Below are 25086 nucleotides of genomic sequence, written 5' to 3' on the forward strand. Positions count from 1 at the left end.
TTGCTCTAGGCACTCTGTCCCGGTTGATCAATCTTCTCCCTTTGATTGAGCCCTTGAAGTTGAGAATACGCTCACTTCCCGATCCATTTCCTCTTGCATGCTCGTGAGCATGATCATGCCCACTTCTTCGTTCGAATCCGACGAATCGAAGAACTCATCTTGAATCATTTGGTCAAGCTCCGTCGGTTCATACTCCTCGTCCGACGAAGCATCGGAATTCATCGTTTCAACTAACAAAATCACAAAAAATCCGGCCAGACAATGTGTCGAACACATCAAGCACAAGGCGGAGCCGGAGAGTTGCCGGACATACCACAGCGGCATCCGGGCCGACGACGACACCGGGAGGGCTCTTCCGGAGCTGGTGGCGGAGAGCCTAGGAACGGCTGCGGAGCGGGCGCAGCGATGGAGCGCAAGACGGATGGCGCGGAGGAGGAAGAAGAAAGGAGATAGCAAATGAATTTGACTGATCTTCGGGTCAATTTGGTGCAATTTGGGGTGGTGTCGGGCTGTTGGGTCCGACATAGCGAATATGCCCGGACGCCTCATATCCGCCCTATATTTAGGCTAGATATGAGGGGTGGCGGTCAGTCCCGGCGTTTGAGTCCCGTTTAAAAGGATCGTCTTGGTTAAAAAATACCGGATAGTGATCGGGTGGCCTGCCCGAACATATGAGGAGGCGGGTTTGAAGGACGCGGTTATAGACATTCTAACCCACGCCGTTTGTGAGTGGCTCCGCCTCTCTGCCCGTGCCGCGCTCGTTCGCTTGGCGGTCTGTAGCCCTTTTGTTTGAAACAGTGGCAGCCAAAGTAACTTTGCATCTCGGATTTGACTGGCTGACGTAGTCCTCCCTCCACCCCTCCCCCTCTTTATTGCAACAGATTTCTGATGGTAAATGGCGGCGGTACCTAGGAGTGTTAATCTCAGTGGAGGAAGCAAAATGGGGTAGTAAAATAAATACGAAAATACACTTTAGTAATAACACGACCCCCTTGGACTCTTGGAGGCACCGTTTCAGCATTGCCATCCGCGGTAAAAGAATTTCACGCAGGCGGTTGCACCTTTTTCTTTTTGTCAGCAAAGTGTAATGGCTAGCTACCTACTCACCCACATACCAAATCCCTCCCCTAAACCCCAGTTCTAGTTCTTTGCATCGGAGGAGGAGCAGCTGGCAAGACACCGCACACCACCACCCGTGTTCTAGAGATTCGGAGGAGGAGCGGCCGGCAAGGCACCGCCCACCACCATCGGAGGCAGGGCCGCTTCATCAGAGCCCAGGTATGCTACCCCACGGCGCACCTAGCTTAATTAGTAGCGACGGATGGAGCGAACCCGCACGCCTAGCGAGGGGATCGAGGAGATCGGCGCCGCCTTCACCGCTTCCGTTCACGGGGCCGTTGAGCACGACCACCCTTCGCCTTCGTCGGTGAGCTCGTCGACGGTCGGGGTCGAGTAGAGTACTCCGCGGGCGCCGACGCCGATGACACACGCGCGCGCACGATTGGCTCTGGCTCCGTTGCGTGTCGAGGCCAGGCCGATGGCCGGGGTCGAGGCGCCCCAGCGACGGCCGGGCCCTGCACGACGCCACGCGCTCGAACGCCGTGGCGTCCCCGCACACCATCTCCGGCATCACACGGTGCTGGTGGCCTGCAACCGGGAGAGCCCTTCGTCAGCGCGCCGGCCTGCTTGCGGGGGTAGAGACATAGCAGTCGCGCGCCCGTCTGAGCTACACCTGTGCGCTGAGCGCCAATAGGATGAGCACGCGTAGGAATTGCCTAATTATGCGTATTGAACTTGTCTGTTGCAGGAGGCTGCCTGTAACTGTTTCATGTAAGGTTTTTTTTCTCAACTCCAGGATGAGGATGGCTGTAGACCTGGGTGTGCGGGTTCCTCCTGCAGTGACTCGCGAGATACGTCGTTTCGGAATCATTGTTAACTTGCTGTCCATCTTCATTGACATTGCTCCACTGTGAGTAGAGATTTGAGCTTGTGTTGCATTCAGAAATGACTTGGAAATGTATTTTGAGTTGTATTGTGTTTCTCATTGCAGTCTGCTTGTGGTTCTTTCAAATAATTGGAAGCGAGTGATCAAGTTTTTCAGTCTGGAATCTTTCACTGTTAGTGCTACTCTGAATTTTCTGCTGCTCTGTCATGTTCTCTTTGTGATTGAAAATAAGGAGCAACACCGTGACGTCTTGTTCGTTAGTGTGGTGGGTTTTGTTACGGCTACCGTGTTTGCAGTTCTTCTCCTTGTCCACCGTGTGGTAATGGAAAAAAGCTACTCGTACCTTGGGCGCCTGTTGGTAAGGAATACTTCTCGCAAGCATTTCGTTTATGCTAATCAATAGATTTTTCTCCATTGAGTTCTAGTTAAGATTTGCTAAGATACTTAATTTCCAGATGGTCCTTGTCCTGCTTCTCTTTCACGCGGGTTCCCTAGTGGTGCTGTGCGGTATCTTCGCAGACTATCAGACCACTGGATACCTCATCAATGGGCTTGGATTTTTTGTGGTTCTTATCTCGAATGGAATTACTCTTTACCCAGTCGTAAGTTATTTTCCTCCTGTATTTGTATTTAAATTTTACTCAATGCTTACAAATCTGAGAATTTTCCCTTTTTGCAGCTGAGTCGCAAGGGGTTCCCCGATGACGATACTAAGCATTATACATTGATTATGTCCATCATGAACAGCGCAGATGCCTTCTTTTTTGTGATCTACGCTGTTTGTCTCGGATCGTTCGGCTTTCTCTCGGTACGTCCTCATTCTTTAACAAACTTCATATTTAGGAACGGAGGGAGTATGTTGCTGAACTTATTATTGATATATCATGGAATCATTTGCATGGGTTGCTGAATTAATCGATATATCATGTAGTCATTTGAACACATTGCTCGACTAATCATTTAGAATAGAAAAGGGCAGTACATCAAACAGTCAGCTTTATATAAATATCTTAGCGTCCAAACCCTGTGGGGTCAATGTGGAAGAAAATTTACTATTTAGTATCTGAAATTTGAAACACGCACTAATATAAATGTAATACAAAAGAACATAGGTAGTGCCTATACAGGGCGGTACGACATCATCTTAATATGCGTAAATTAAACAAATTATGTCGATTTTTGTGCGTACCAATATGTTTGTGGTTTCAAATTTGAACTAAAACCACAAAAAGAATTATGGAACGGAGGGAGTACTAAACTAAAGTTGCATACACTTCAAAAGGAGAAACGAGTGCCTGCACCCCATTGTAAATCATATCATAAGCCAAGGCATGAGCTGGTGGCAGATCATTCACATCTTCGGATTTGGTGCAGTGAGAGGATGGCGTAGAGCCTGTGTTGGAAAGGGGGAAGAACAAGGACACTGAGAAAACAGAAAAAAAGATACACCATTTACTTTTAGCTAGGTTCAAAACACCCAATTTATGTAGACTCGACTCTTCTATTAGTGATTTTGACAAAAATACAAAACTTCCCATTCTGTTAAAGATTACGGCATCTCCAACGCTATACATCAAAATGGACACACCAAATGTCCGCGGACACGTCTGGACGTGTCCAAAGACAGCTTTACGGGAGCCGGCCATCCAACCCGGTGCACCAACCATAAGCAGACAAGGCTTTTTCATTAATATTTAGGATTTTTCCTTACATAGCAAAAGTTAACCGACCCTAGTCTACTCTTGCCGCCCATGGGCACAACCGTGTTCCACGTCCTGCTCTTCGCCGGACATGGGCACGTCCTAATCCTCGTGGGAGTCTGACACCTGGCCATGGACGGTCCGGCCTCAGTGATTGTTGCGGCCAAGTGCGAACGACGCGGAGCTGCCGACATTGGCAGCATTCCTGTCCGCGTCCGCCTCCGCAGCAATCTTCTCGAATAGGCGGTCGCGCTCTGACTTGTTGACGTGGAGCCGCCAATGTTCGATTCATGATCCCAAATTCTTTGCAAGCATGATCGCGACAGCATCCTCGCTCACCTCCTCGCCAGCGATCTGGCCCTCCATGAGCCGGTGGTGCTTGAGGAGCTGCAGGTTGTACTGCTACTCCTCCTGCAATATCGGAAACACGGAGACCATCGGCGCCTGCTCCTCCGGCCATGCCTTCGCCATGACGGCATTGTAGTGCGCCTTTGCATGCTGTAAGGTGAACCTGGCAGCCATCGTGGGTGCCTTCTCCGCGTCGTCCATGTCCACCTTGTCTGAGCTTTCCTCCTCCGGTGAGCTTGAGGGCTCTCCCCCCCGTAATGTGGGTGTCGACTTCATGGCAAAAGGGTCTTCAACCACCCACGGTCGGTCCTGGCCATTGGTGCTGAGGTCGAAGCAGGAGATGGGGCTCGGAGGGAAGAGGTGGTGCGCCGGCGGAGGTTGGATGGAGTGAGATGGGGCTCGGAGGTGGTGCGGGTTCTATCGTAGCTGACGCTCTTTAAATAGCGGGCGTTCGAGCAGGCGGGGCGACGACTTGAACGCGTCAGCAGGTGAAGCGACGACTTCTTGTTCGCCGCGCTGGCATGAATGCTGAGCAAGTGGACGGACGATCAACCCACTTGAATGTCGTAGGAAGCCGTCCCATCGCCTTGTCCGGTCACGTCTGCTTTGAACCGGCACGGGGTGAGCGGCTGGTCAGAGCAGGTGCCTTGACCGACACACCAGTGTGAATGGCACGCCGTTCGGTCGGGCATGCACCAGTGACTGTGGCGCGGAGAGAGAGGGAGGGAGAGAGAGGGGGGGGGGAGCGAGAGAGAGAGAAAGAGAGAGAGTATTGTGTGGACCGTGGGTGTCAGACGTCTATGTGGCGACTGTGCGGATGACCGCGAACCTCCTATCTTTGCATCCGGTTTGTGGGAATTCGGACGTGCGGGCTTTACGGGTGGTTTGATGCACAACATTGGAGATGCCCTAACATTAGCATGTTTGGATGTCATCAACAATTTAAGATTTGTCCAATATTGGTGGGTATTCTGGTGATATGACATAGTACCATGTATCCTACTATATCAAGGTTCAAAGTTTGTTAATAATGTATTATCGGCAATGGAACAGCAATCAACATTCAACAACAAAAACTGCAGGCTCTATACAGTAATTTTTTTTCTAATATAAAAGCGATCTATTTGCCCTTTTGCAATGTCCTTAACTTTGAGAAAAAGCAGGCCCTGTTAGCGCTTTGGAAACTTCAGTGTAAATAATTCCCTTTGTTAGTATCAAAATCTACATACCAAGCCACCAAGAAAAATATACTCCAACACAAATATACAAAAATGGGACTAATTAAATATTTCTTTGGAGTAGTATACTAATGGTATTAGCTGTGTATTACAGTTTGCAGTATATAGCTTTCATTTTCTATAAGCAAAAATGGGGCAAGGAGTATCCCCTAGTCCAAAATGAAGTTGTGGTAATTACCTAATTAAATACTAGTTGTGATGGATTTAATGCATGGAGAAGGAGTTCTGAAGGGCACAGTATTGAGGTGCAGATTGGGTGGACACCAACATGGATAGGTTTGTAGCTAGCAGAGGGAAACTGCCACTGCGTCGAAATCCATAGAGAAGAGAGAGGGAAGGGGAGTGGGAACACCAGATCCTACCTTGATTCTGAGCCTGAGGGGGGAAGGACTAGGAGGCAAGATGCCCACCATTGGCTTGCCGCTGGCGAGCCACTGCTGAATCCTGAGAGGGGGACGAGGAGGCAGGGAGCACGTCAGCCAGTTACTCCTGAAGCCTGAGATGAGAGTAGGTGAGGAGCCCACCACCGGCTTGCCGTACGCTAGCTGCTGGAGCCTCCGATGGGAGGATGCAGATCTGGACCACGGCCATGGTGGGCAAGGGAGAGGGAGATCGGCGAGAACTGAGAGGGGTTTGGATGTGAAGGACAAGGAAAGAAGAGTAACTAGGAGGAGGATCCTTTTAGGACAGTACGCGCGGTGGCAGAGGGTTTCCATCAAGTTAATGACAATACCTAATCTATTGCACTGGTCTAACTCGCGTTCTTATTTTTACGCAGGCGATCTGTCTTGTGAATGCTACGTGTGGAGGGATACTATTTCAGTATTTCTTGCATTGACTGTCCCTGCACTTCTTAAGGGACTGCTGAAGGGGTTGCTTAAGGTGGAGGAATGGTGTGAGGCATGCGCCGCAAGCTGCGGTGGCTTCTTTCGCTTCATGGGCTTCATTTTCAGCTACATTTTCAGCCTTCACGAGGACTGAACTGGGTTCGGGGAGAACTGCTTTGCCGACGAAAACTGATACATTTGTCCACTGAAACGAAGTTGTGTAACGATATGGCCACCTGAACGATCAGGATATGTCGCCGGTGTGCACTGTTTGCAATTTGTCCCAAAATTTTGTAATGATATGGGCCACCTGACGATCAGGATATGTCGCGCTGTGTGCACTGTTTGCAGTTTTATTCGTACCCATTAGGCTTTATTTCTCACTTTGTAGGAGACAAGTTCATAGCGCAATGGTAGAACCATATATGGGTCATCCGGTTCGATGTTATATGCTGCAATTTGCTTATATCTCTGCCAAAAAGTTATGTGTTTGGGGTGCATTCTTTCTATAATTACGCCCGGATTTGGCTTGTTTTGTTTTTCTCTCCTGTTGCCAGGTTGTTTGTTCGCATGGTCTGATGGTTGCTGCATTTTCAATGCAGCTGTGCCTTTCACTCTTGTATCTGAATTTGTTTTTTCAGACTTTGCCCTGTCTTGAAATGCATGAGATAGAAAGTGATATACTTCCTCCGTCCAATAATATAATAGTGTTTTTTATACTACACTAGTGTCAAAAACGTTCTTATATTATAGGACAGAGTGAGTACCTTTCTATTAAAAAAAAGATAAAGTGCGTATTTTATTAATTCATCGTGAACCCCTCATATGTCAGTTTTGGATGGAAGCTATTAAAGCTGGCGTGACAAATGGTTGTGGAGGTAGGTAAGTAACAGGGCCTATCTCCATTTGTGCCTCATCGTTGCAGCATGGGTAAATGGAGACTGCTTTTAGCTGCGTCCACGGGGGAAGACCCCTTAATTATCATTCAATAACCAAAGTGGGGATAAATAGTAGTGGTGCATGTGATAGGAGCTGCCGTGTGTATGCGTGTATCTGTACTTGGCTTCGCCCACAAATAGAAACATATAAAGTGGTTTAGGAATCCGACACATCATGCTTAGGCATCGGTTGTGTAGACACATACTAGTGGGGAATCCAGACTCCTGGGAACGCTTTAGTCCTATCGATTTCAAGAACCGTCATGGACTTCCTGCATTACTTTACTTTATTTTTGCAAGTTTGCTTCACTGTTTGCTACAATTACCCAATACCTTTATCTCACACCAACTTGCTTTGGATCGCATTTAACTTTCAGGCATTGCTATCTAAATCCTTCAAGAGACAAAGACCGATTCCCGTGCTTCCTATGTGATCGATACTCTTACTTCCAAAAAGTTACAACTAATCCTTGTGCACTTGCAGGCCATCAACGAGTCGTCACTGCCTCATCATCATGACCATGATCTGCCATTGATGGTGTCCCAGCTAGGGGGTTCTCATCACGTCGACTCCCAACCCAGGCCAGGCTGTGGACCCCTTGTCGGTTTCGACCTAGGCCACATTGGGCGGCCAAGGGAATATAGTTCAGAAGCTCCAGAAGACTTGACGTATACTCTAAGAAACTGGATCCATGGAGGACTCTGGCTCCATGTACGTAGCTGACGAGGATCATGTACCCTAGGACCCCCTGGGTATCTTGCATAAACCGAGGGGTCAGGATCATAGAGAACACATTAAACATCACACAATCTCGTAGAAGATTACCTGTACTCTGTACTTACTCCAACACAATAAACACAACCAGGACGTAGGGTTTTATCTCATCGAAGAACCCGAACCTGGGTAAAATCTTGTGTCCTTGTTACCATCGTTCCTAGATGCCTAGTTTGGGATCCCCTACCCCAAGATCTGTCGGATTTAGCTCCAACGGTGATGGCCCATACAGGTCCTATGGTGTAGCGACCTGACCCGAATGGATCACGTCTACTGTGCTACGGTGTCATCCCTGGATCAGTAATGCTGACACCACACAGTACATCGAGGTTTTATAGCAGAGTTGCAATCACACACTTATTACATCGATGGCTCAAAAAGAACTTATTACAATAAATATGGCTGAAGGCCATCTAATATCGATAACAGCGGAAGACTCGGAAGATAAATGGGTCCATCAACTCCAGCGGCATCACTGAGTATAGAACCACGACCTAAAAGCTCTTTACTCGTCGTATGAAAAGTCTGCAACATGAGAAGTTGCAGCCCGAAAACGGGTCAGCACATGGAATATGCTGGCAAAGTAACACATAGAGAGTAATGGAATGAAACAGCTATACTATATGCACATATGGCTGGTGGAAAGCTCTATGGTTACAGTTTTGCGTAAAGCCAATTTTTCCCTACTGCAAAGGAATAAGTTTATTTAACTATCATGGTGGTTGCGAAACATTGAGAATGGTTGACAGCATTCTCAATCCCAATTAAAAGTACAATTAAAACCCAACAACATTAATTAGAAGTAACATGTTGAGATTCACTCGATATTCAAGTACTAGATACTCAAGTTGTCCATAACCGGGGACACGGCTAATCATGATTAGTTTATACTCTGCAGAGGTTTGCGCACTTTTCCCCACATGACTCGATCGCCTCCGTTTGTTTTCTCGCACTACATGGTGTTTGAGAAACGGATGACCGAGACATAGTCTTTCAGAAGCACTAGCACCTTACTTGTGGGGTAGACCGGTACACCTACATCCCCTACATCTGCTAGTCCACCCCGTAAGAGTTCGCACAACTTAGTCAACTATGCTAGAGCCCATAGTAGCATGTGGCTGCACACGGAAGTTTCTAGCACGAAAGATCTTATGATCCCTTTGAGCCTGGGTGGCGGTCCAAAAAAAAACAGGCAAGTCCTGATAGACATCAGGTGCCTCAATCCACCCAGATGTGTGTTTAAGTTGCCACCTTAGATAAACCATTAAAATTATCAATCTCACATCTGTCATGGATATCACTCACCCAATCCACGTCTACTAGCATAGCATGGCAATATAAGCAAACGTAGAGTAACTCCCAAAGGTTTCATAATAATATAGGTAATAGGTACTACCTCATCTACTTCCCATCCCACAATTTAGTTAGATCCTAATCATGCAATGTGTGAGGATTGATCTAATGCAACAAAACATGGGTTGTAGAAAAGGTATGATCAAAGTGTTACTTGCCTTGCTGATGATCCGCGAGTCCTAGGGTTTCGAAGTAACAAGCGGCGCAATCCGGGTAATCTATCGCAGACAAACAACAAGCACACAATAAGTACTCATCTAATGCACAGGTAAAACTCGACCAAGAGAATGAACCAGAAAGTTCAATTTAAGAACTCCGGTTGCAAAGAAAGAACGAACCGAACAAACGACGGAAAAACAAGCGGCAGAAGAAAACAACTCGGTTCTAGCAAGTTGAATCTAGGTCAAAATTTCACTGTAGCAAAAGCTTGTTCAAGTTGATTAAACGGAACGGCGGTTTCGAGACGAAACTCCAGGCGCTTGAATCACCTGATTCCGATAAACGAGCGAAAAGAAAGACTAGGAAAAAGATCGGATCTGAGATCGCGATCGCGGAAAAGACGCGGAATAAATCCGATGAGAAGAAAAAGAAGAACGGTTAAACGAACGGACGTCGTTAACCTAGAAAAATCCAGTGATCACGTTCGTTAGGACGAACGGTCCGGCGAACGGTCATTAGGCGACTAAATCGGAAAAGAAAACAAATCCGATCTAGGGTTTCGGAGAAGAAAACCGAACGAAAAACCGATCTAGAAAACCGGAACGGTTTAGAGAAGAAAAGAATCGGAACGATTAGAAGAAAACGATCCGAGAAAAAGAATAGATGTAGTGCGGGGCTACCTCCGGCGAGGGGCTCCAGTGGCGTGGGCGTGGGCGGCGGCGGCAAGGTGCGGCGGCGGCGCGGGTGTGGGGTGGCGGCGCGGCGCGGGGTGTGGCGGCGGCGCGGCGGTGACGCAGGGTGCGGCGGCGGCGCGGCGCGGGGTGTGGCGGTGCTCTAGGCTTTGGGTTTGATGATTTAGAGGGGGGGGGTGCTTGGGTATTTATATTGGGGAGGGGGGAGTTTACTTGGGGTAGGGGACAAGAGTTAGACTAGGAATAGGAAAAGAGTCCTAGAAGAAAAAAGAAAAGAAAACGGAATAAGGAAAGGGGAGGGGCTAACCTACTAGGATTCGGTAGAAGCAAGAGGCGGCGGCGGCCTCCTGCGCCTGTGCCTGGCGCGCGGCTAGCGATGGCCTTGGCCGGCTGGGCCTTTGGCCCAAGGCGCTGGACTTTGATTTTTTTTAAACGGTTCCGCGCTCGGAAAGACACAGAAAAACAAAATCTACGGGACTCCAAAACTAATAAAGTAAATTTTCCTCGACTCCTAAAAATGAGCCGAACAAAATGAACTTTTCTCCGGACCTAAAATGCAATTTTTGAAAACACGCATTTTTCCCTATCCAAATAAAATGCAAATAAACACCGGAAAACAAAAATTGATCTATTTATTAAATCTTCATTTTTCCTAAATTTGGGAAAGTCATATTATTCCCTCTCTCATATATTTTTGACATCGGAAAAATTATTGAAGATAAAATAAATAAATCAAATGATCCTATTTTCAAAATTCGAGAAAACTCTCAAATATGAAAATAACGAAATCTCCAACTCTCTCCGAGGGTCCTTGAGTTGCGTGAAATTTCTAGGATCAACCAAAATGCAAGAAAATATGATATGCATATGATCTAGTGTATAACATTCCAAATTGAAAATTTGGGATGTTACAAACCTACCCCCCTTAAGGTGAATCTCGCCCTCGAGATTCGGGTTGGCTAGAAAATAGGTGAGGGTGGTCCTTGAGCAAATCTTCTTCTCTCTCCCAGGTGGCTTCATCCTCTGAGTGGTGGTTCCACTGAACTTTGCAAAGCTTGATAACCTTGCTGCGAGTAACTCTACTGGCAACATCGAGAATCTTGACTGGCTTCTCCTCATATGTTAGGTCATCCTTTAACTGAATCGCTTCTAATGGCACTGTATCTCTTAGCGGTACCTCCGCCATCTCGGCGTGACATCTCTTCAGCTGAGAAACATGGAATACATCATGAACTCCTGACAGTCCTTCTGGTAATTCCAACTTATACGCGACTTCTCCCATGCGTTTCAAAATCTTAAACGGTCCAACGAAACGCGGTGCTAACTTTCCCTTAACTCCAAAGCGCTTAACTCCTCGAAGTGGGGATACTTGGAGATAAACTCTGTCTCCAGTTTCGTAAACTATCTCCTTGCGTTTTGAATCTGCGTAGCTCTTCTGCCTAGACTGGGCTACCTTGAGCCTATCGCGAATCAACTTAACTTTCCGTTCAGACTCCTTAATCAAATCTGGTCCAAAGAATTGACGGTCTCCAACTTCGTTCCATGTTAACGGTGTCCTGCACCTCCTTCCATATAAAGCTTCGAAAGGGGCCATCTTCATACTGGTTTGGTAACTGTTGTTATAAGAAAACTCCGCATACGGCAAGTTTTCGTCCCAACTTGATCCATAATCTAGTGCACAAGCTCTCAGCATATCTTCCAAAATCTGATTGACTCTCTCGGTCTGTCCATCTGTCTGCGGATGAAAAGCTGTGCTGAACTCTAGTCTGGTTCCTAAAGTTTTATGCAACTGATTCCAAAACTTTGAGGTAAATTGGGTTCCTCTATCTGATACGATACTCCTCGGAACTCCATGCAAACAAACGATTCTAGTCATGTATATCTTTGCCAACTTAGCACTGGTGTAAGTGGTCTTAACTGGAATGAAATGTGCTACCTTTGTCAAACGATCAACTACTACCCATATCGAGTCATACCCTGCTTTCGTCCTGGGTAGTCCTGTGATAAAATCCATGCCTATCTTATCCCACTTCCATTCGGGTATCGGCAATGGTTGTAACAATCCTGCCGGCTTCTGATGCTCTGCCTTTACTCTCTGACATACATCACAAACTGCTACATATGCTGCAATATCCTTCTTCATTCCGGTCCACCAAAATGTTTCCTTCAAATCCAAATACATCTTGGTATTCCCTGGGTGAATCGAATACGGTGAATCATGTGCCTCCTGCAAAATCAACTTCCTGATCTCCGGGTCATTGGGCACATAAACACGGTCCTCAAACCATAAGGTATCGTGCTCATCCTCACGAAATCCCTTTGCTTTTCCTTTACTCATTTTCTCTTTATAGCAGCAATTTCCTTGTCAGATTTCTGAGCTTCTCTGATCTTATCCATCAATGTTGACTGAATCTCCAATGCTGCTACATAGCCTCTCGGAACTATTTCCAAACATAGCTCACGAAGGTTTTCTGCTAATTCCTTTGGTATTTTCCCCGTCACTAGGGTATTGACATGGCTCTTATGGCTCAATGCGTCTGCTACTACATTAGCTTTTCCGGGATGGCACTGCAATCTCATGTCATAATCCTTGATGAGCTCCAACCATCTCCTCTGTCGGAGGTTCAACTCCTTCTGAGTGAAAATGTACTTCAAACTCTTATGATCCGTGTACACCTCACAATGATTTCCAATGAGGAAATGTCTCCACGTCTTCAATGCATGCACTACGGCTGCTAACTCCAAATCATGCATGGCATAATTCAACTCATGAGGCTTCAGTTGCCGTGAAGCATACGAAACAACTCTTCCTTCCTGCATAAGCACTGCTCCAAGTCCTCGACATGAAGCGTCGCAATACACCTCATAATCCTTGGTCTGATCTGGCAAAATCAATACCGGTGAGGTAACCAAACGTTTCTTCAACTCCTGGAAACTAGCCTCACACTCCTCAGTCCATTTGAACTTAGTATCCTTCTTCAACAACTCCGTCATAGGCTTCGCAATCTTTGAGAAATTCTCAATGAATCTCCGGTAGTATCCTGCGAGTCCAAGAAAAATCCGGATCTCTCCAACTGTTGTTGGTGCTTCCCATTCGGTTACGGTCTCAACCTTTGTGGGGTCAACTGCTATACCTTCTCCGGATATAACGTGTCCGAGGAATCCTACTTCCTTCAACCAAAACTCACATTTGCTAAATTTGGCATATAACTGATGTTCCCTTAGTTTCTCCAAAACCAAACGCAAATGTTCCTTATGTTCCTCTTCATTCTTTGAATAAATCAGGATGTCATCAATGAACACTACGACGAACTTATCCAAAAACTCCATAAATACCTTGTTCATCAGGTTCATAAAATAGGCAGGTGCGTTAGTCAATCCAAATGACATAACGGTATACTCATACAGTCCATATCTTGTGGTGAATGCTGTCTTAGATATGTCCTGCTCTCGAATCTTCAACTGATGGTACCCTGATCGCAAATCGATCTTGGAAAACACTTTAGCTCCTTGCAATCGATCAAACAGATCGTTGATCATTGGCAGTGGGTACTTATTCTTGATGGTTACTTCATTCAATCCCCGATAATCTACAACCATCCTTAATGATCCATCCTTCTTTTCCACTAGAAGTACGGGTGATCCCCAAGGCGAAGAACTTGGGCGAATGTAACCTTTATCCAATAACTCCTTAATCTGATTCTTAATTTCCACCAAATCCTTTGCTGGCATCCGGTACGGTCGCTTCGATATTGGGCCTGTACCTGGCAATAACTCAATCAAAAACTCAATGTCTTTATCCGGTGGCATGCCTGGTAATTCCTCAGGAAATACATCAGGAAAATCCTTTACCACTGGTACTTCCTCCTGCACAACTCCTGTTAGGCAGTTCACTTGTGTCCTGTTTGGCACATGCCGAGATACATACTTGATCCTTCTTCCTTCTGGTGTGGTAAGCAAAATTGTCTTACTGGCGCAATCGATGTTTCCTCCATACATCGACAGCCAATCCATACCAAGAATCACATCCAGACCTTGGGATTCCAGAATAATTAAATCCGTTGGGAATACATGCCTTCCTATACTCAATGGCACTTGGAAACATCCTTGTCTGGCCATGTATTCTGCTCCTGGCGAGCTTACTAGCATAGGTGTTTTAAGAATCCTAGTGGGCAGGCTATACTTTTCCACAAATCCCCTTGATATGTATGAATGCGATGCACCAGTATCAAAAAGAACGAGTGCAGTAAATGACTTAACCAAAAACTTACCTATTACTGCATCGGGCTGATCTTCAATCTCCTCCACATTAACGTGGTTCACCTGTCCCCTATTGAAAGGGTTCGGCTTCTTCCCAGAGCTTCCATTGCCATTTCCATTCTGGCCTTCGGGACATTCATTGGCATAATGTCCGGTCTTCGAACACTTGAAACAGGTGACTTGACTCAGGTCTCTCTTGGTTGGGGTCGATGGGGTGGTCCGCTTCTGGCCGTTGCTTCCTCCATTCCCATTACCATTCTTGTGGCCATTATGGTTGTGCGAGGTACCTCCTCCATGGGTGTGCTGAAACTGAAATCCCGCTTTAGGGGTAAAACGGGGCTTCTGCTGGGCTCCAGAGTTATACTTCCCCTGTCCATACTTCCTCTTACGGTTCTCAATCTGCTGCTGCTTCCCTTCAATCATGATGGAACGATCTACCAACTCCTGGTAGTTGTTGAAATTTGCTACCATCAACTGCATGCTTAGCTCATCATTTAATCCTTCCAGAAACTTCTCCTGCTTAGCTGCATCCGTAGCAACGTCATCTGGGGCATAACGGGCTAGCTTACCAAACTCCTCCACATACTGGCCAACAGTCCTTCCTCCTTGGCGTAAGTTGCGAAACTCACGCTTCTTTATGGCCATAGCTCCTGCTGAAACATGGGCAGTGCGGAAAGCTTGCTGAAACTGATCCCATGTGACAGTGTCAACTGGGTAAGTGGCTGTGAAATTCTGCCACCATGCTGCCGCGGGTCCGTCAAGCTGGTGTGCGGCAAACTTCACTTTCTCACCATCCGTGCATCCTGCAGTGGTCGACTCCCTTCCTATCTTACGGAGCCAATCGTCTGCTACTATTGGCTCGGTGCTACTGGAAAACACCGGCGGGTTCAGCCTAAGGAAACGGGCTAAGTGGTCAACAGGTGGTGGTGGTGGTGGGTTGTTGTTGTTGTTCTGCTGGTTCTGGACTAACATCTGCATCAATTGATTCTGCTGCTGGATCAACTGAGTGAGCTCCGGTGGAAATCCATTGTCACGTCTCGGAGGCATCTGAGGGTTTAGAAAAGACGAGAATTGAGAATAGAGTGGGGTGTAAAGAGAAAACACTACCCATATGCACATGAGGCAAAAACACACAATTCACTTCAATCAATCAAACAAGGGCTTACAAACGGTCTAACTATGGCAAAAGTGCTCGACTATAATGTTTACATGGGGGAATACTACTACTATCTGGTGGTCATCTAGAAATTTGAACCAGTGGAAGACTCCATGATATCTGCTCCAGCTTCGTCTTCGAAGTCGGGTTCACTTGGATCTGAATCGGTGTCGTCGATGATGATGTAGTTGTCCGGACATGCGACGTACTCGTCGTCCTCCTGGGATGCTAACTTGCTCTTGAGTTCTTCAATCTCCTGCTTAAGATCGCAATTGTGACTTGCTAGAGCTACGATCTCGTCCATGTAGTCCTTGCGTGCAGACTTCAGTTCTCCTTCTAGCTCGATGATCCTTGCCTTCGCATTCTTCAACTCTATCATATCATTGCACATCTGGTTCTCGTGGCGTCGAATGTGCTGGTTTAACTCCTGGATGAATGCTGCAATGGATCTATCCTTCTTGGTGCTGACTAACTCCCATTGTTCATCTCGGCGTCCGCAAATCTGGTAGATAGTGTCCTTGAGGTCTTCTTGATAAACTTCTCCAATGCGTCCTATGGTGATATGAGCTGCCATGCTCCTTCCTAAACTCCAGGTTGGTGCATTGAAAAAACTATCTATGGGCTTCGTGATTGGCGCGAATGTTCTTCCCAGAACGTGAGCTTGAATCTTCCAGCGCTCCTCTTCAGGCAGAGTGGCGTTGAAGGTTCCCGTGAAGCTTGGTAATCCAATGTTCAGGTACTTGGTGACTTCCTTCAGGTGAACTCCAAAAGGTGTGCCTTCATCCGGTTGAGCGTACTTAATCTTCGCGTCCTTCATCCTAATAGAGTAGAAAAGATGAGGAGTTAGAAAATGAGGAGAGAATAGTGATCTATGGCTTTAACTTAGTGGTCGTGTCCTACAGTCAGCGTGTGCTCTGATACCATCTCTGTAGCGACCTGACCCGAATGGATCACGTCCACTGTGCTACGGTGTCATCCCTGGATCAGTAATGCTGACACCACACAGTACATCGAGGTTTTATAGCAGAGTTGCAATCACACACTTATTACATCGATGGCTCAAAAAGAACTTATTACAATAAATATGGCTGAAGGCCATCTAATATCGATAACAGCGGAAGACTCGGAAGATAAATGGGTCCATCAACTCCAGCGGCATCACTGAGTATAGAACCACGACCTAAAAGCTCTTTACTCGTCGTATGAAAAGTCTGCAACATGAGAAGTTGCAGCCCGAAAACGGGTCAGCACATGGAATATGCTGGCAAAGTAACACATAGAGAGTAATGGAATGAAACAGCTATACTATATGCACATATGGCTGGTGGAAAGCTCTATGGTTACAGTTTTGCGTAAAGCCAATTTTTCCCTACTGCAAAGGAATAAGTTTATTTAACTATCATGGTGGTTGTGAAACATTGAGAATGGTTGACAGCATTCTCAATCCCAATTAAAAGTACAATTAAAACCCAACAACATTAATTAGAAGTAACATGTTGAGATTCACTCGATATTCAAGTACTAGATACTCAAGTTGTCCATAACCGGGGACACGGCTAATCATGATTAGTTTATACTCTGCAGAGGTTTGCGCACTTTTCCCCACATGAATCGATCGCCTCCGTTTGTTTTCTCGCACTACATGGTGTTTGAGAAACGGATGACCGAGACATAGTCTTTCAGAAGCACTAGCACCTTACTTGTGGGGTAGACCGGTACACCTACATCCCCTACATCTGCTAGTCCACCCCGTAAGAGTTCGCACAACTTAGTCAACTATGCTAGAGCCCATAGTAGCATGTGGCTGCACACGGAAGTTTCTAGCATGAAAGATCTTATGATCCCTTTGAGCCTGGGTGGCGGTCCAAAAAAAACAGGCAAGTCCTGATAGACATCAGGTGCCTCAATCCACCCAGATGTGTGTTTAAGTTTCCACCTTAGATAAACCATTAAAATTATCAATCTCACATCTGTCATGGATATCACTCACCCAATCCACGTCTACTAGCATAGCATGGCAATATAAGCAAACGTAGAGTAACTCCCAAAGGTTTCATAATAATACAGGTAATAGGTACTACCTCATCTACTTCCCATCCCACAATTTAATTAGATCCTAATCATGCAATGTGTGAGGATTGATCTAATGCAACAAAACATGGGTTGTAGAAAAGGTATGATCAAAGTGTTACTTGCCTTGCTGATGATCCGCGAGTCCTAGGGTTTCGAAGTAACAAGCGGCGCAATCCGGGTAATCTATCGCAGACAAACAACAAGCACACAATAAGTACTCATCTAATGCACATGTAAAACTCGAACAAGAGAATGAACCAGAAAGTTCAATTTAAGAACTCCGGTTGCAAAGAAAGAACGAACCGAACAAACGACGGAAAAACAAGCGGCAGAAGAAACAACTCGGTTCTAGCAAGTTGAATCTAGGTCAAAATTTTACTGTAGCAAAAGCTTGTTCAAGTTGATTAAACGGAACGGCGGTTTCAAGATGAAACTCCAGGCGCTTGAATCACCTGATTCCGATAAACGAGCGAAAAGAAAGACTAGGAAAAAGATCGGATCTGAGATCGCGATCGCGGAAAAGACGCGGAATAAATCCGATGAGAAGAAAAAGAAGAACGGTTAAACGAACGGACGTCGTTAACCTAGAAAAATCCGGTGATCACGTTCGTTAGGACGAACGGTCCGGCGAACGGTCATTAGGCGACTAAATCGGAAAAGAAAACGAATCCGATCTAGGGTTTTGGAGAAGAAAACCGAACGAAAAACCGATCTAGAAAACCGGAACGGTTTAGAGAAGAAAAGAATCGAAACGATTAGAAGAAAACGATCCGAGAAAAAGAATAGATGTAGTGCGGGGCTACCTCCGGCGAGGTCTCCGGCGAGGGGCTCCGGCGGCGTGGGCGTGGGCGGCGGCGGCAAGGTGCGGCGGCGGCGCGGGTGTGGGGTGGCGGCGCGGCGCGGGGTGTGGCGGCGGCGCGGCGGTGACGCAGGGTGCGGCGGCGGCGCGGGTGTGGGGTGGCGCAGCGCGGGGTGTGGCGGCGCTCTAGGCTTTGGGTTTGATGATTTAGAGGGGGGGGGGTGCTTGGGTATTTATATTGGGGAGGGGGGAGTTTACTTGGGGTAGGGGACAAGAATTAGACTAGGAATAGGAAAAGAGTCCTAGAAGAAAAAAGAAAAGAAAACGGAATAAGGAAAGGGGAGGGGCTAACCTACTAGGATTCGGTAGAAGCAAGAGGCGGCGGCGGCCTCCTGCGCCTGCGCCTGGCGCGCGGCTAGCGATGGCCTTGGCCGGCTGGGCCTTTGGCCCAAGGCGCTGGACTTTGATTTTTTTTTAAACGGTTCCGCGCTCGGAAAAACACAGAAAAACAAAATCTACCGGACTCCAAAACTAATAAAGTAAATTTTCCTCGAATCCTAAAAATGAGCCGAACAAAATGAACTTTTCTCCGGACCTAAAATGCAATTTTTGAAAACGCGCATTTTTCCCTATCCAAATAAAATGCAAATAAACACCGGAAAACAAAAATTGATCTATTTATTAAATCTTCATTTTTCCTAAATTTGGGAAAGTCATATTATTCCCTCTCTCATATATTTTTGACACCGGAAAAATTATTGAAGATAAAATAAATAAATCAAATGATCCTATTTTCAAAATTCGAGAAAACTCTCAAATATGAAAATAACGAAATCTCCAACTCTCTCCGAGGGTCCTTGAGTTGCGTGAAATTTCTAGGATCAACCAAAATGCAAGAAAATATGATATGCATATGATCTAGTGTATAACATTCCAAATTGAAAATTTGGGATGTTACATATGGGTTATAGTCACAGTTTGATGGGTGTCAAGATCAACGCTTAGATCAACACCGACACAATCTTTATGTTGGGTCAGATGTTTGTCTTTCGCGGTGTCACCCTTGTCACCGACTCGGATGGCCACCTTGGCCAGGGCGAGACCTTTGTTTTGGGTCAGATCGTTAGGTTTGACAACATATACACCACAGATATCCACGGGGAGCTGGTCTTCTTGGATCTGGCATCACGCCAGCCTCAGGAACAACATGATCAGCTTCCCTTCAGCCCGACGCTGGATTCAATCATTGAGGAGTGTGATAACCCCTTCTTGAGGTAGGTGATGCACCTGATGTAGCTGAAATTTGTGGATTGTTCAAGCTTGCAGGTTTATGTGAGGATGGAGTTAAGAAGAAAGTATTCCCTTTATCTTTGGGGAAAAGGAATTATCTTGGTATAGGCTATCGGATGATATTGGAACATGGTACTGGAACAGATTGAAGCTGGAATTCCACCAGAAAATTTATCCTATGCATTTGGTTCATCGTGATCGGAATTATATATATATAATTTTTAGCCTCGCGAAGGAGAAGTATCGCTCAACCTTGGGGTAGGCTTACATCTATGGTCCACACCTACCCCAATCATGAGCTCTCAAGAGAAATGATATTACAAAACTTTTATGCTCGACTTTCTAAGGATGATAAAGCAAAGCTTGACACTTCTTCTTCTGGTTTTTTTATGAAGAAAACTATTGAATTCAAATGGGATCTTATTGAAGAATTAAAGGCAACTCTGAAAATTGGGAAATCGACACGGGTAATGAGTCAGGTATGAATCTTGAATATGATTGTGTTGAATCTTGTATATGATTGTGTTAAATCTTTCATAGAAACAAATGCTTTCCCTAAGTTCAGCACAAAATATGGACTTGACTCTCAGATAGTAGCTACTTTATGTGAATCTTTTGCTGCTCATATTGACCTCCCTAAGGAGAAGTGGTTTAAATTTCATCCACCTATTGAAGAAATTTGTAAAGAACCTATTATAGCTAAAGCTAAATTTTTTAGTTATAATGTTAATCCAGTTGTGCCTACTGCTTATATTGAGAAACCCCCTTTCCCTGTTAGGATTAAGGAACATGATAAACCTACAACTGTGGTTAATGAGAGGAATGTTAAAACACCGAAACCTCATGAACAAATTAGAGTGGAACCTATTGTTGCAATGATCAAAGATCTTTCAGTTGATATTATTGATGGACATGTTATTTATTTCTGTGACGAAGCAACTGGGATTGCTAAGCAAGATGTGTTAAATAAGAGCAAACCTGTAGTTCGCAAGCCAGTTGTCTTTGTTAAAATTGGAGATCGTTGTTATCATGGTTTATGTGATATGGATGCTAGCGTAAGTGCTATCCTGTTTACTTTATATCAAGAAATTATGCATGATATTGCAACTGTTGAGATAGAAGATATTGATGTTACTATTAAGTTTGCAAACATGGATACTATTTCACCACTAGGGATTGTTAGAGAAGTTAAAGTCTTGTGTGGTAAGATCAAATACCCTAGTGATTTTTTAGTACTTGGATCACCACAAGATGATTTTTTCCAATTATATTTGGTAGAACTTTCTTGAACATTATTGATGCTAAAATTGATTGTTCTATAGAGACAATTAGTGTTAATTTCGGTGATGTATCTCATGAATTTAACTTCTCCAAGTATAGTAAGCAACCTCATGATAAATGATTGCCTAGTAAAGATGGAATCATTGGTCTTTCTTCTATTGTTGTGCGTCCCACTGACCCATTAGAACAATGTTTACTAGACCACAAAAATGATATGCATATGCCTAAAACAAATGAAATATTATTTAAGCAAGTACCTATCCTTAAACACAATTTACCTATTCAATCTTTGGGAGATCCTCTCCCACCTAAGAGTGATCCTGTGTTTGAATTAAACAAGTTGCTTGTGATGTCTATGATACGTCCATTTTGCATCATGCTTTTATATTGATATTTATTGCATTATGGGCTGTTATTACACATTATGGTACAATACTTATGCTTTCTCTCTCTTATTTTACAAGGTTTACACAAAGAGGGAGAATGCCGACAGTTGGAATTCTGGACTGGAAAGGAGCAAATCTGAGAGACCTATTATGCACAACTCCAAAAGTCCTGAAAATTTACGGAGAATTATTTTGGAATATATAAAAATATTGGGCGAAGAAAATACCAGAGGGGACCCACCAGGTGGCCACAAGCCTGGGGGCGCGCCCCTGTGGCTTGTGGGCCCCCTGGCAGGCCTCCGGTGCCCATCTTCTACTATATGGAGGGTTTTGACCTAGAAAAAAAAATCAGGAGAGAGGTTTCGGGATGAAGCACCGCCGTCTTGAGGCGGAACCTGGGTAGAAGCAATCTAGGGCTCCAGGAACCTGTTCTTCCGGCAAAACTTCCCTCCCGGAGGGGAAATCGAAGCCATCGTCATCACCAACGATCCTCTCATCGAGAGGGGGTCAATCTCGATCAACATGTTCACCAGCATCATCTCCTCTCAAACCCTAGTTCATCTCTTGTATCCGATCTTTGTCTCAAAACCTCAGATTGGTACCTGTGGGTTTCTAGTAGTGTTGGTTACTCCATGTAGTTGATGCTAGTTGGTTTATCCAGTGGAAGATCATATGTTCAGATCCTTAATGCTATTTAATACCCCTCTGATTATGAACATGAATATGCTTTGTGAGTAGTTACGTTTGTTCCTAAGGACATGGGAGAAGTCTTGTTGTAAGCAATCATGTGAATTTGGTATTTGTTCGATATTTTGATGAGATGTATGTTGTCTCTCCTCTAGTGGTGTTATGTGAATGTCGACTACATGACACTTCACTATGATTTGGGCCTAGGGGAAGGCATTGGGAAGTAATAAGTAGATGATGGGTTGCTAGAGTGACAAAAGCTTAAACCCTAGTTTATGCGTTGCTTTGTAAGGGGCTGATTTGGATGCACATGTTTCATACTATGGTTAGATTTATCTTAATTCTTCTTTCGTAGTTGCGGATGCTTGCGACAGGGGTTAATCATAAGTGGGAGGCTTGTCCAAGTAAGGACAGCACCCAAGCACCGTTCCACCCACATATCAAATTAGCAAAGTAACGAATGCGAATCATATGAGCATGATGAAAACTAACTTGACAATAATTCCCATGTGTCCTCGGGAGCGCTTTGCTTTATATAAGAGTTCGTCCAGGCTTATCCTTTGATACAAAAAGGATTTGGCCACCTTGCTGCACCTCAGTTACTTTTGTTACTTGTTACCCGTTACGAATTATCTTATCACACAACTATCTGTTACCGATAATTTCAGTGCATGCAGAGAATACCTTGCTGAAAACCGCTTGTCATTTCCTTCTGCTCCTCGTTGGGTTCGACACCATTACTTTTAAAAAGGACTATGATAGATCCCCTATACTTGTGGGTCATCAAGACTCTTTTCTGGCACCGTTGCCAGGGAGTGAAGCGCCTTTGGTGAGTGGAATTTGGTCAGGGAACATTTATATTACGTGCTGAAATTTACTGTCACTTGTCACAATGGAAAATAATCCTTTGAGGGGCTTGTTCGGGGTAGCTTCACCTTGACCGGTAGAGCAATAAGTTGCTCCTCAACCTACTGAACCTACTTAAAATATTTATTATGAAATTCCTTTGGGTATGATAGAGAAACTGCCAACTAATCCTTATGCAGGACATGGAACACTACATCCTGATATGCATCTAATCTATGTAGATGGAGTTTGTGGATTATTTGCTTGCAGGTTTGCCCGAGAATGATGTCAATAAGAAGGTCTTCCCTTAATATTTTAAGGGAAAGGCATTGACTGTTGGGGAACGTAGCATAAATTCAAAATTTTCCTACATGTCACCAAGATCAATCTATGGAGTCATCTAGCAACGAGGGAGGAGTGGATCTACATACCCTTGTAGATCGCACGCGGAAGCGTTCAAGAGAACGGGGTTGATGGAGTCGTACTCGTCGTGATCCAAATCACCGATGATCCTAGCGCCAAACGGACGGCACCTCCGCGTTCAACACACGTACGGAGTAGCAACGTCTCCTCCTTCTTGACCCAGCAAGGGGGGAGGAGAGGTTGATGGAGATCCAGCAGCACGACGGCGTGGTGGTGGAAGTAGCGGGATTCCAACAGGGCTTCGCCAAGCGCTGCGGGAGGAGGGAGATGTGTCATGGGAGGGAGAGGGAGGCGCCAGGGCTTAGATATGGTTGCCCTCCCTTTCCCCCACTATATATAGGGCCAAGGGAGAGGGGGGAGGCGCAGCCTTGGCCCTTCCTCCAAGGAAGGGTGCGGCCAGGGAGGAGTCCCTCCTCCCCAAGGCACCTCGGAGGTGCCTTCCCCTTTTAGGACTCTTCCTCTCCCTTGATTCTTGGCGCATGGGCCTCTTGGGGCTGGTGCCCTTGGACCATATAGGCCAAGGTGCACCCCCTACAGCCCATGTGGCCCCCGGGGCAGGTGGCCCCACCCGGTGGACCCCCGGGACCCTTCCGGTGGTCCCGGTACAATACCGGTGACCCCGAAACTTGTCCCGATAGCCGAAATAGCACTTCCTATATATAATTCTTTACCTCCGGACCATTCCGGAACTCCTCGTGACGTCCGGGATCTCATCTGGGGCTCCGAACAACTTTCGGGTTACCGCATACTAATATCTCTATAACCCTAGCGTCACCGAACCTTAAGTGTGTAGACCCTACGGGTTCGGGAGACATGCAGACATGACCGAGATGACTCTCCGGTAAATAACCAACAGCGGGATCTGGATACCCATGTTGGCTCCCACATGTTCCACGATGATCTCATCGGATGAACCACGATGTCAAGGACTTAATCAATCCCGTATACAATTCCCTTTGTCTAGCGGTATGATACTTGCCCGAGATTCGATCGTCGGTATCCCGATACCTTGTTCAATCTCGTTACCGGCAAGTCTCTTTACTCGTTCCGTAACACATCATCCCGTGATCAACTCCTTGATCACATTGTGCACATTATGATGATGTCCTACCGAGTGGGCCCAGAGATACCTCTCCGTTTACACGGAGTGACAAATCCCAGTCTCGATTCGTGCCAACCCAACAGACACTTTCGGAGATACCCGTAGTGTACCTTTATAGCCACCCAGTTACGTTGTGACGTTTGGCACACCCAAAGCACTCCTACGGTATCCGGGAGTTGCACAATCTCATGGTCTAAGGAAATGATACTTGACATTATAAAAGCTTTAGCATGCGAACTACACGATCTTGTGCTATGCTTAGGATTGGGTCTTGTCCATCACATCATTCTCCTAATGATGTGATCCCGTTATCAATGACATCCAATGTCCATGGTCAGGAAACTGTAACCATCTATTGATCAACGATCTAGTCAACTAGAGGCTTACTAGGGACATGGTGTTGTCTATGTATCCACACATGTATCTGAGTTTCCTATCAATACAATTCTAGCATGGATAATAAACGATTATCATGAACAAGGAAATATAATAATAACTAATTTATTATTGCCTCTAGGGCATATTTCCAACAGTCTCCCACTTGCACTAGAGTCAATAATCCAGTTCACATCGATATGTGATTAACACTCAAGGTCACATCCCCATGTGACTAACACCCAAAGAGTTTACTAGAGTCAATAATCTAGTTCACATTACCATGTGATTAACACTCGATGAGTTCTGGGTTTGATCATGTTATGCTTGTGAGAGATGTTATAGTCAACGGGTCTGAATCTTTCAGATCCGTATGTACTTCGCAAATCTCTATGTCATCTTGCAGCTACTACGCTATATTTGGAGCCATTTC

General features: G+C 45.6%; 1 protein-coding gene across 1 annotated transcript; it reads left to right on the plus strand.

The window, feature by feature from the left end:
• Positions 1 to 1142: 1142 nt before the first annotated feature.
• LOC125548914 (uncharacterized) lies at positions 1143 to 6206 on the plus strand. The gene is made up of 6 exons (XM_048712437.2): positions 1143 to 1278; positions 1856 to 1969; positions 2051 to 2303; positions 2401 to 2547; positions 2625 to 2753; positions 6010 to 6206. The coding sequence occupies exons 2-6, from the start codon at positions 1857 to 1859 to the stop codon at positions 6067 to 6069; spliced, it is 702 nt and encodes a 233-aa protein (XP_048568394.1). The 5' UTR covers positions 1143 to 1278; position 1856; the 3' UTR covers positions 6070 to 6206.
• Positions 6207 to 25086: the final 18880 nt, after the last annotated feature.

This window comes from Triticum urartu, chromosome 3A, assembly GCF_056163025.1.
Source record: "Triticum urartu cultivar PI428250 chromosome 3A, HENAU_Tu73, whole genome shotgun sequence".
Lineage (NCBI taxonomy): Eukaryota > Viridiplantae > Streptophyta > Magnoliopsida > Poales > Poaceae > Triticum > Triticum urartu.

Coding starts and splice junctions, on each gene's coding strand:
- LOC125548914 (XM_048712437.2), top strand. CDS start 1,857: ATGAGGATGGCTGTAGACCTGGGTGTGCGGGTTCCTCCTGCAGTGACT. Junction 1,970..2,050: donor TTCATTGACATTGCTCCACT/GTGAGTAGAGAT, acceptor TTCTCATTGCAG/TCTGCTTGTGGTTCTTTCAA. Junction 2,754..6,009: donor GATCGTTCGGCTTTCTCTCG/GTACGTCCTCAT, acceptor ATTTTTACGCAG/GCGATCTGTCTTGTGAATGC.